We start from the raw sequence: 12,705 nt of genomic DNA on the forward strand, positions 1-12,705 counted from the left end.
CAGTGGGGTTCAGCAAAGCGACCCATGAGGACAAAACCCTTTTTGTTGTCCCTGAAACCAGGCTGCCATGGTTACTGCACTGGTTCCTTTAAATGCGAGCTACCCTGTTCTTTGCTTAAAGGCTGAAATGAGCTTCTTTGCAACACGTCAAGAAATAAAAAAACATTATTCAACATGCAGGCCAAGACTTTACTAAAATATAGTGCTTTAGCTTTGCCACTTTTCTCTGAATCTGATAATTAGGGATGGAAAGCGATTGGCTGCTGGACTCATGCATTGCAAAATGGGATGACATTTTGCCGTGCAGAGGAGGCACTCTCTCAGAATCAGTCCGTCACAGAGGAGCCCAGTGAAAGAGCGTCTGTGTTTCACAGGACTCACCATGACAGTCAGCGCTCCCTCACGGCCTTTGTGCTTTATAAAGCAGGCAGTGACATGTGCGCCATGTCCAGCCATGAGATCAGACAGCTCGGGAACAGCAAGTGAAGGAGAGGAAGATTGCAGCGAAGAATGATGCAGGTCAGCCAAGGAATAGGAGAGTTTTGCGAGCAGGTCTGCCACCGCCAAGTTTCTGTGTCGTCCCACTGTCACATCTCACACTTGACTTGTTTGTGCGCATCCAAAAGTGTATCTTAGCTTTCGCAGGGAGTCAACAATATGTGGCGTGATGTGTTGTTCAAGCTGATGCTGGTAAACACACTGTAGAGGGCCTGTACGTGGTGTCACTCAGCTGGAGGACCTCAATCACTCTCTATCCTGTTTGTATTGTGTTGTGTTTTGAATTCCAGACAAATCTCTCCGAACATCTAAATGTCTTTGATGTTGGCAAAAGATCTGCAAGAGCTATTATGGAGTCTAGCTGCAGCATCAAGGGAAAGTGTTGAAGTTGCAGCAAAATTTTGCCTTTGTTGTTTATGGTGTTAGTCTCTCCAGGTGGAAACATGAGTGAAATATTTGAGGTAATGAACTCCAGCTGAGTGGAAGAGGGGGGAAAAGCTTTGTGTTCGTAAAGCTGTGTTGTCTGGCTTTACTCAGCGTGCACAACTCAACATGTTACTGGATGTCTTTCATGGTTTTGTTTAACAGACAGCTTGAAAGTAGGGTCTTTTTTTGATTCATTAATTTATTAGGACAGATCTGCCTCTCACTGTAACCAAGTGGCAACCTCCAGTGTTGACAAATTAAGCCAATGCAGAAGGTTATATATCACCTTAATTATCAGGCAACTATTCAGCAATTCAACTAAAGAGATTTATACAACTGTACTTGTCACTGTGTAGCCGTTTTCACATATGCACTCCGGATAATATCTAGATATTTACAGGAGGACTTCTCCGGAGATTCTCCTGAACTAGTCGTTCACATATGCTCCTCACAGCGGGGGACTTTCCCTGTCAGAGGGGAGGGGGCGCGGGGGGGATTTCCCGACGTAAGACGTGACGTAAATAAACAACGCAGAAGTCCGCTACACAACGTTATAATGAGAATATTTGCCTTTATATCAATGCTATGTGTAATTCAATGGAATGACAACATCCACAAAAGAGTGGAGAACAACATACTGACGAACAGAAAACATGATGCAGCCGCTTAATGACGCGAACGGAGATCGTAGTGGTCGCGGGCAGACACTTTATGCACCGTGCGGCATGTCACTGTACAGTATATAAACGTCATTCTCTTCCTATTGGCTCAAATTGAAAATCTCCGGCGTATATTCGGCCGCGTTCAGACATCAGCTCCTCCGGATTATCTGCGGAAAAAATACTAGGGGTCTGGCAGGATAAACTCCGGGTAATATTGGAGTAAAAAATGTGGCTGTTGCGTTCACACATACAGCTCCTCCTGGAAATCTCCGGAGTTTTTCAGGAGATTTCCGTATGTGTGAAAAGGGTTTATGAGTGAGCAGTCGGATATATTCATAGGATGGAATATAACAAAGGAAGATAAAGATGATACACCTGAAACAGAAAACAAATATGTCAGAAGACCTGCAGAATGTGCAACATTTTATACATTAACACAGCAGAAATCAGGTATGTCACTCTGAATCATGACTGTCTACAAGGAGTGAGGAGCATGTGTCCTGCTGGCTGTGTTGTTGTCAGCCCTGTGTTTACATGGGCGGGACGGCCTTGTGTATAAAGCTGTTTAAGTCGAGGTCGAGAGAAAAGAAGAATAACATACTCACTGCCTATTTGAATGTCATGTAAGTGTTTTTAGATCTCGGTCATTCTGTCTCAATTTATGTGCAATATTGAGCTATGAGCTAACCAAAGTGTGCTAACACAACAATGCAGGACACAGGCAATTGCAGCTCGAGCCAGGAATAATTTTATCCACCTCTTGTGCTTAATAACAGTGCGTTCTAATTAATAACTCCATCGTGCAAAGTGAGTGGCGAGGGGTTGGAGGTGTGTCGCTGGAGGAGAGCGGAGGCTTCAGAATAGCGGAGGTCTCACCAAACAGCAGTTTGTTTTAGTTTCATGCTGGTTCCCAAGGGCGACATCTACTGGATCAAAAAGTCGCACATTGATTCTTTAACCATGTTGAAAACCTGCTCAGAAGAAGTGACAGCACCAGTTAGTTGAACAAACTGTACATTATCAGTAAGTAGGCAAACATAGTCTATAACGACGAATTAGATCCTGTGTTAATTTTAATCATCTACAGAACCACTCAGACCTAACAATGTTTTTATTGCAGAGGTTTCAGCGTTTTTATCACATTTTATTTCTAAGTATGATAAAATCCTTGTTTTAGGTGATTTTAACATACATGTCTGTTGCCCCTCTCAGTCCCTCGCGGGTGATTTTATGGATATTCTAGAATCTTTTAACCTTACTCAGGCAATACAGGAACCCACTCACTCTCAGGGCCACACATTTGATCTTGTTTTATTCAGTGGTCTCTGCCCTAACAACTTTGAGACAAAGGATATCTGTGTGTCAGACCACAAACTGGTTTCATTCATCTCAGCCACCTTTTTTTAGCAAGGCACCTGTCCGCAGCAGGGTTTTTAACTCTACGTCTGCTGGCAAGTTTAAGGAGCTTTTTATTTCTGTCTCTTCAACTGCCCTTTTACCAAAATTTTAACACAGAGGAGCTGGTCTCCTCTTTTAATCTCACTTGTCAAACTGTGCTGGACTCTGTTGCTCCCTATAAAGACAAAAAGACTAACAGAGCTCCACAGCCATAGCTAAACGAACTGACTCAGGATCTAAAAAGAGACTGCAGAAGGAAAGAACGAAAATGGAAAAAAACAGGCTTGCATGTATTTTATGAAATATGGAGAGATACAATGAAACAATGTCAAAAGGCAGTTAAAGAGCAGCATTTTATTCTAATCTGATTTTAGCCAATAATTCTAACCCCAGAGTTTTATTTAAGGTTTTAGAATCAATCAGAATTCTCAGGATCTGTGTGAGAAGTTTTTAACTTATTTTACTAATAAAGTCAAGGACATTATGTGACAAATCATACCCCCAGACCGTATTTTAGACACCAGCAGGGAACTTCACAGTTATTTTAGCAGTTTTGAGCCGGTGTCCTTTACCTTTTTACCTGAAATTTTAACCCACATGAAATCAGCTACGCGCAGCCTTGATTTTATTCCTACAACATTTCTCAAAGAGGTTTTTAACACAGTTGGACCCAGTATTTTATCCATTATTAATAGTTCCTTGGCGGAAGGTGTAGTCCCCTCTGCTTTTAAACATTTCTGTGGTCCAACCACTTTTAAAGAAACCCAACCTTGATCCCACTGATTTTAACAATTTAAGACCAATCTCAAAACTTCAATTTTTATCAAAAGTTTTAGAAAAGGTGGTTTCAACACAACTTTTATCTTTTATGACTGAAAATAACCTCTTTGAGAAATTCCAATCCGGTTTTAGAGCTGGTCACAGCACAGAGACAGCCCTCCTAAAGGTAACCAATGATCTTCTTTTAGCAGCAGATAGAGGGAAGGACACAATTTTAATTCTTTAAGATCTTAGCACAGCTTTTAATACTGTTGATCACACAATTTTAATTGATCATCTCGGAAAATGGGTTGGTTTAAAGGACACTGCACTTAGCTGGTTTTACTCTCATCTTTTAGAAAGAACCTTTGCGGTCACCATCGGTAACTACTCCTCCTCTACCTCTAACATTACCGTCCTCAGGTCTCACAGATATACCTTCCTTTGAGACCTGAGGACGCTAGGAGCCTAGCTGCTGCCAGAAACTGTCTAAACAATATCAACTGCTGGATGGCACAAAACTTTCTCCAGCTGAACAATTCTAAATCTGAAATCATAGTATTCAACCCGCCAAACTCCACTCATATTTCAAAGAGCAGCCTCGGTCCCTTATTCGCCAATGTCCAACCCACCACCAGAAATCTAGGAATAATATTAGATTGCAATCTCACCTTTGAATCCCATATCAAAACAGTTGTCCGATCATGCTTCTTCCATCTACGCACCATCTCCAAAATTAAAACAATACTAATGCAACCAGACCTTGAAAAGATCATCCACGCCCTAATTTCTCCCGACTTGACTACTGTAACTCCCTCTTTTCCGGAATCACAAATAAGTCACTGTCTCACCTCCAGCTAGTCCAAAATGCAGCAGCTAGGCTTCTTATTGGTTGTAACAGATGACATCACATCACTCCAATTTTAGCTTCATTACATTGGCTTCCTGTAAGTTTTAGAATCGATTTTAAGATTTTACTCATTACTTTTAAAGCACGGACGGGGCTGGCTCCCAGCTATATAACAGAGCTACTGACACCATGTAGGCCAGTAGCTCTGACTGCGTCTTTGATCCTCAGGTGGGGGCCTCCTGGTCATTCCAAAGTCGAGACTAAAACTAAAGGTGACCGGGCCTTTTCCGTCAGGGCCCCTCGACTTTGGAACGACCTCCCTGAGGAGATAAGACTTGCAGATTCCCTCAATTCTTTTAAATCCCTTCTTATGTCTTATGTCGTCTTCTTAATGTCTTTTCTTACTGTTTTTTTCTATTTTTATCTTGTTTTACTTCTTACTGTCTTTTTATTTATGCTCTTTATTTATGCTCTTATCTCATATTTATGCTCTTATCTTAACTCCTCTTATGTTTTAACTTGGTAATTTCTTATCTTACTTACTTTGTCTATTTATGTTTTATATATACTTTTTATTTTTATTAATATTTTAGTTTTTTTTAATCCTTTTTGGTCCTTTTGGTCTCAGCTCATGTTGTTGGGTTCTTGTTTAGCTTGGGTTCTTATCATGGTTCTTGTGATGGTCGGGTTATATATGTCTGTTGGGTATCGTGCACTATGGGTTCTTTTCTGTTGAATTGTATTGAATTATTTTTAGTATTTTGCATTTGTTATGTTCTTGCTGTTGTTTATGTTCTTCTGTGTTTGGTTTAGTTTGCTTTGTTCTTGCTGTTTGTCAAAGCACTTTGTAAACCTGTGTTTTTAAAAAGGTGCTATATAAATAAAGTTATTATTATTATTATTACAATAACGAGACTCTGTAGCCATTTTCACATATGCACTCCGGATAATATCTAGATATTTACAGGAGGACTTCTCCGGAGATTCTCCTGACCTAACTGTTCACGTATGCACCTCACAGCTGGAGAGGTCGGGGGATTTCCCGAGGTAAGACGTGATGTAAAAAAAAACAATGCGGAATTGGAGGCCGTAGCAACAGAGTCCGCTTCATGACGCTATAATGAGAATATTTGCCTTTCTAACCAATTAACCCATAAAAGAGAGGAAAACCACATACTGACGGACAGAAAAGGTAATGCAGCCGTTTAATTACATTGACGGAGATCGTAGTAGTCGCGTGCAGTCACTGTATATAAACGTTATTCTCTTTCCATTGGCTCTAATTGAAATCTCCGGAGTATATGCTGCCGCGTTCAGACATCAGCTCACTAGGACTTTCTGCGGAAAAAATACTAGGGGTCCAGCCGGAGAAACGCCGGGTAAAGTCCACACAAAAAATGTGGCTGTTTGTGTTCACTTTAGCCTAAAGACCCTCCGGGTAGCCAAATCTCTGCAGTTTTTCAGGAGATTTCCATATGTGTGAAAAGGGTTTGTGAGAGAAAAAGGTGATACTGTAGGTGAAGTAACATGTGCTAACCAACTTTTTCTTGTATTTGTGTTCCATATATCCACTCCTCAGTGTTACATCAGTGTATCAAAGGATTGCCTCACAAATAGAAAGCAGTTAGTGGGACAGACAGGATTAAGTAACCGTCGTGCTGGATTTTGGTTGACTCCCATGGGAAAAATAAATGTGGGCAGGTCCAACAGGTTCTCTGAAAACAGCTGAGCTGTACAAAAGAAAACTTTATTGCAGTTTAATGTTTTTTCAGTTGTGTGATACTGCCAGAGGCTCACAGAAGCTGGGTCCTGCCCAAATGTCAGAACCTCCCACTGAGACACAGGAGTGGGCAGAACCTCCCACACAGAAACAGGAGTCATAGGAGTGGGCAGGGCCTCCCACAGAGACAGGGGAGTGAGATGGCGCTCTGCCGGAACATAGGGAGGCTGTGGCTCTGAGACACAGGGAGGCTATGGCTCTGAGACACAGGGAGGCTGAGGCTTGAGCTGGAGCCTGGGTTGAGGCCTGGGCTGAGGCTCGGGTTGAGGCAGAGACTCTGGTGTGCTGGGCAGTGGAGGCAGAACATGGAGACGGAAGCCATAGTGGCCATTTTTTCTGGTAGCCGAGCAGGCCAGAGAAAAAAGAAGCAGGTGCCAGTCCAAGGAGACTGCTCTATTATTGCAGTGCTCCTGGCCAAACTAAAAATATCTTGGAAATACCTTATCTTCGAAGAAGGATCTATTCTTTCAAAGGTTTCTGCTGGGTCCATTTTAGGTCAGTTCATTCTGTCACGTTCAGGTAAAAAAAACAAAGTAGGAGGGCCCAATTGCAGAACCAAAAAATATTTATTTTTAAATAAAAAGGCAAACAAAAACTTACTATCTTGAGAAGTCGAAATGTAATAAAGGTAGCCACAAGTAATCACTGGGAGACTGACAACTAACATACCACATCTGCTATAACTACAAACAAATGACAATGAAGTGACACAGAAGGGAAGAAACACAGAGACTAAATAGACACGGGGTAATCAAACACAGGTGAGACTAATAACACAGGTGAAGACAATGAGGGTAATCAACACGGAGGGAAACACACAGAGGCAGGAATACAATACAAGAAACACTGAGGACAACTACAAACTAAATCATGAAACACGAAAGACACACAGAACTCAAGATTCTAACAAAACACACTAGAACACAGAGATGCACGAGGATAATAAATGACAAAATAAAACAAATAACACTGAAGACAAAACTAGGAAACCATCAACACTAGGAAACATTAACACACCAGGGAAACACCAGGGAAGACAGAACTAAAAGATAAATACATCTAAACAAAACTAAAACAGACCAAATTATGACAATCACATTGTTCTCCTTTGGGCATTAAAACAGGACTGGACCCTCAAAGGACCCCTGTGAAGGATAAACCCTTTGACTGTCTGATAACATTTTAAAAAAGGTGTGTTGCATCCTTAGAAAAACACATCACAGGGATTGACTTTACATGATGATATGTGCGTTTATATCTGATGTTTAACAGACAAAAGTCATCTGACCTTGTTTCAAAGCAAATGAACGATTTAGGTGATTATATACAGATTCAGCCCGTCATGTATTCCTAACTTGCAAAAGTACAAATTGTGTGTTAAAAACCAAAAACCTGAACACCTTAAGAGTTCATTTGGGTCTGTGATGGGTTCTGCTCCTCTTTAAGGATAATTTTCTGGCCTCCTCCTCATTTATAGTCCACCCATAGATGAGGAACATACATCTTCTTTTGGAGGAAAAAAAATGATAATGACTGGTGGGGACCATTTGGTTATAATGACATATATTGGTTTCTACACAGAGTTAGTTTAGCATATCTTGACTTAACATGAATATCATGTCACATTACAGCTGACTTTTAGTGATCACATTACATTTCTAATCTCCTGGATGTCACAGCTCCTGGCCAGAAACCATAATAGCTGTTTCCCCTTGTTTCCACTAAGCTAGCTAAAATATACTAAGCTAACCAAGCTATGGTTGCTTTGGCCTTACATGACAAACACAAGCCAGAAGCTCTTATGTACTAATGTAACACTATGCAAAAAATGAAAAAACACAGATTTCAAACTTATGTTTTATTTTTTTTAATAACACAACAATTAAGATACATTAAAAATATGATTATAACATTAATAACTCTTAGTTGAAACTGTCATTGAAATGTATTAGTGTAAAATGTCTACATCATTCTGACACCACTCAGCAAAGGAGAAGATATATGTAAAATAATAGTAAGAAATAAATCACAATCAAGATCTCGTTCAGTGATCTGATAAAATATAAAAGTGTGCGAATATAACTTTTTGAATCTCGGTGAGTCTATTCAGGGTGGATGCACAGCAAAGCCTTTATGTGTTTTTCTTGGTAGTAGCAATCCGCAGGAAAGTTGTTGGACTCAACCACCTCCTTGTAATGGCTGACAGCATGGACCAGGCAGTTGGGGAAGCTTGTGTTCAAAGAAAGAGCCAATGCCATCATGTTGCCCTTCAGCTTCCTGGCCTCGATCTTCTCCTGGATCTGACTCTTGTTGATGGGCTTGGGGTCGACACAGAAAGAGACCACCACTTTGATCTTGTTCTTGGTCAAAAAATCAAACCAGTTGGTTCCCCCACTTCCATGGCACTTCTTTCCTGCCAGCCAGTTGAAAAAGAAGATCCTCTCCCGGTTGTTGAAGGCCCTGATGGACCAGTTCACCCAGTCGTATTTCTTAACAAGTGAATCCAGAAGAGTTTGGGTGAACTCGCTGTTGACCGTGCCGGGGTTCTCCTGAAGGATGTGCTCCAGGTCCATCTTGGCTTGATCTGGGAATTTCTCTGTACATTCATCCACAGCTGCTTTCATTCGGGTCTCAACGTCCTCCATGCGGTCCTTCCACCTCTTCACCATCTCCTCCCCAACCACCCCTTCTTTGAGGGCAGAGTGGCCCATGACGGCGATAATGCCCACCACAAAGAGCTTCTTCAGCCGGGCGCAAAAATCCTCAACTGCCCTTCTGCTTCTCTGCTCTGTGGTGACGACAGTTTCCAGCATGGGGTCTCCTGAGGTGCTCTCCCCAATGACTGCATTGTAGAGGGCGTCCAAGTTCATGTCGCCGTCTGTGTTCTCATAATGGCTGAGAAACTTCTCCATCTTCTTCTCTTTGAACTTTGGCTTGGCATTGACAAAGTCCTGGAACTTTTCATACTGGCTGATCATCTGCGCCTCTCGATCGAAGTTCTGCTTGTTCATCGACGTCCTCTGCAGCTCCAAGGCGATTTTGTCTATCTCATCCTGGATCCCCTCCAGTTTTTGGTTGACCAGTTCAAACTGCTGAGTCAGGTAGCGAGCCTCTTTGCCCTCTGGATTACTGAGTAACTCAGCAGAAGCAACAAACACAGCCTCCAGGACAGGGTGAAGCTGGCCCACGGTGGAAGCAAGCACCTCTGAGGCTTGCCCCATGATCTCCACGCCTTTCTCAATTTTGTCCCTGTTCTGCACGATCCAATCTGCCACGTTGTTCATTGTTGTATCGTGTATTTCACGCTAAAATATCGAACTTGTGTTTCACAGCCAAAGACTTTGCTGGTGCCTGAAAGAAGAAGAAACATGAAACCTTTTTAAAGTTCATTATAGAGCATTTTTAAGACATTTAAGTTGTGGTGCTTGATCTTCATTTTTTCAGTCATGTTTGACAAAGCAAATCCAATCAGCTGACATTAGGTCACTTTTTTTCTCACAGGACATATTACTGCTCAGCTAAATGCACACCCAGGTCTGAAAGAAGAAACCCCCACCAGTGCACTTGTTCAATAATTAAATTACACTCCTCATTACGGACCCTATGTAATTAAAACACCCAACATATTACATATTACATATAATTCATATAGAATAGGTTTACCAATAACTGCTGTTGAGATCAGTGGTGTCATTTTACAGCTTTTCCTATTTCTGCACAAATTGCTTTTACTTTATTCACTCACATGCCATTAGTGCCTTTTGTATGTTTGTTTCTTTGTCATAAGAACCAGCTGATGCCAATAACAAAAAAGGGAAACATTCAAAATTTGTAATTACACAAAATAATGAAATGCAATTCTAGAAAAGAGAAAAAGTGAATAAAAATACTTACTGATTAGTTATGTTGCCTTGTGCTTCAAAATATCTCCAACAAAAAAAGTTATTCTTTTTTAAAAACACTTAAGTGAAATATTTTATGATAGAGTTTGAAAAAAAGGCGAATCCCAGAGCACTTGATCAAACACTGGTCCATCATTTCAGAGTGAGTTTTTCAGAGCTACAGAGTTTTAATAGAGACCACATACGTCAGCCCTCAACAAGTCCTCGTGCTCCATGGGACTCATGTCTATTATGTCGAAATATGTGTCTTCTTTCAACATTCAGTTCCTCAAAGCTTCTAATAAATTCTAATGAGACCAGTTTAAATTACAAAAAAGAAAAGCAGAACAATGGAAACTATCAGAGCAAAAAGACCAGTGATGAATGAACTCCCACAGAGTTGATTTCTACACTTTTTCAGGCTTTATATAGCTCCACACTTTTTAGAGTCAAATTAACCCTTTTCAAATAGTTAAACATTTAACACTGTGAGAGAGTTTCCTTTTCAACTCGCTAAACAGAGCTAAACTAACACTTAGGGATTAGACAAGTAACTCTGCTACGACACTTTTTTTACTACCTGGGGTAATGTTAGTTTCACTCCCTTAACCCATAAGAACCCACGGTGACTCATGTGTCAGACACTTTAAATTTTCTCCTTCAGATTATCAAATGGAGTCCCTAAGTGACAGATACTGAACGGGTTCATGTGACAGATCATGTGAAGCACTTTCCCAAGAACCAAATTTCCCAGATGGCTGTATGTCAGGTCATCACATGGGGCCAAATTAGCAAATTTTACAAAGCTTGTATTTGTTTCTAAAGGTAAGATCCAAGGTATTTAACAATTGTAATGCTTAAATAACATGTCTTTTAATATATTTAACCTGTTCTGACCAAATTTCTAGAACAAATTTACATAAAACAAACATTGCAAGTGAACAAGTGAAGAAGAACCAACAGACTTGAAACCAAAAGAGAATTATTTTAATGGCTGAAAAAGACAAACATTTAACAACTGAATCAACTTTGGGATGCATATCTACTTGTCAGGAGGCAGGGGGTCTCCAAGTGTGGAAACAGGAGAAGAAGGGGGAGTTTGAAAGAAAGCATATGTTTCCATCTGAAAGTCGGCTCTGAAAGTAAGCCTTTTATGGGGGAAAGGGTACCTCAGTATAAATGTACAGCAAACATCCTGCCAGAAAGCACACGTATTTATCATATCAAAGCCCATCCATAAAAACAGTAAGATGAAGATACATTACATATGTGATATATGATTATGAAATTCACAACACCTGGTTGAAAGTGGCACTGAAATGTATTGGTATAAAATGTCTACAACTTCCTGACACCGCTCACCAAAGGGGAAGAAATATATGTAAAAGAATAATAATTATAAGTAAGAAATAAATCACAATCAAGATCTCTTTCAGGGATCTTATAAAAAATAAAAGTGTGTGAATATGGTTTTTTGAGGCTCCGGGAGTCTATTCAGGGTGGATGCACAGCAAAGCCTTTTCGTGTGTTCCAAATTCATGTCACCTTCTGTGTTCTCATAATGGCTGAGGAACTTCTCCACCTTCTTCTGTTTGACATCTGCCTTGGCATTGAAAAGCTCCTGGAACTTTTCGTACTGGCTGATCACATGCGCCTCTCGATTGAAGTTCTGCTTGTTCACTGACGACCTCTGTAGTTCCAGAGCGATTTCGTCAAGCTCATTCTGGATGCCTGCAAGCTTCTGGTTGACAGGCTCAATCTGTTTACTCAGGTAGCTAACCTCTGTGCTGTGTGGGTTGCTGAATAACTCGGCAGAGGCAATTAACACGGCCTCCAAGATGGGGTTAAGCTTGCCCACAGTGGAGGCAAGCACGGCTGACGCTTTCCCCATCATCTCCACTCCATTCTTGATCATGTCTTTGTTTTCGGCAATCCAATTTGCAACGCTGCCCATCTTTGTATCTTGTATTTCACATCAACTGTAATCTGTCTTTTTTGGTGCCTGAAAGAAGAGAAGAAATACAACACTCTTGTAAAAGTCTATCAATGTGCTATTTAATGACAATTCTACAATTCACTTAGTAGACGCTTTTATCCAAAGTGACGTACATCAGAGAGTAAGTGCAACACAGGCAAGGATCTAGAATGGAGGAAAGAATGTCAGTAAGTGCAAATGAACAGCTTTAAATCTGATTGGACACAAAGGAGTTGACAGGCAGAGCACATAGGCAAAGTACAACATCGCTGGCTGTTCTTGAGAGTTCTAATCAGTATAGAAACCTACTTAAAGACGTTGTTTATTGAAAAACACCATCGTCAATACAATCATCATCATCAAAAATAATATCAAAACCATCATCAAGTCGTAGGTATTCATGAAAGAGCTGGGTCTTTAGCTTTTTCTTTAAGGTGCAAAGGGACTGTGCAGATCGAATGGAGTTTGGAAGTTCC

At 40.8% G+C, this 12,705-nt stretch overlaps 1 protein-coding gene across 1 annotated transcript; it reads right to left on the reverse strand.

The window, feature by feature from the left end:
* Positions 1-8,230: 8,230 nt before the first annotated feature.
* LOC109992046 (protein rapunzel-like) lies at positions 8,231-10,421 on the reverse strand. The gene is made up of 2 exons (XM_020644522.3): positions 10,268-10,421; positions 8,231-9,724 (listed from the first exon to the last, which is right to left on the reverse strand). Exon 2 carries the CDS (start codon positions 9,655-9,657, stop codon positions 8,476-8,478), a length of 1,182 nt encoding a protein of 393 aa, XP_020500178.2. The 5' UTR covers positions 9,658-9,724; positions 10,268-10,421; the 3' UTR covers positions 8,231-8,475.
* Positions 10,422-12,705: the final 2,284 nt, after the last annotated feature.

The sequence above is a fragment of the Labrus bergylta genome, chromosome 8, assembly GCF_963930695.1.
Source record: "Labrus bergylta chromosome 8, fLabBer1.1, whole genome shotgun sequence".
Classification (NCBI taxonomy): Eukaryota; Metazoa; Chordata; class Actinopteri; order Labriformes; family Labridae; genus Labrus; species Labrus bergylta.

Bases quoted from the DNA above. Each gene is read 5' to 3' on its own strand.
- LOC109992046 (XM_020644522.3), bottom strand. From the start codon at position 9,657: ATGAACAACGTGGCAGATTGGATCGTGCAGAACAGGGACAAAATTGAG.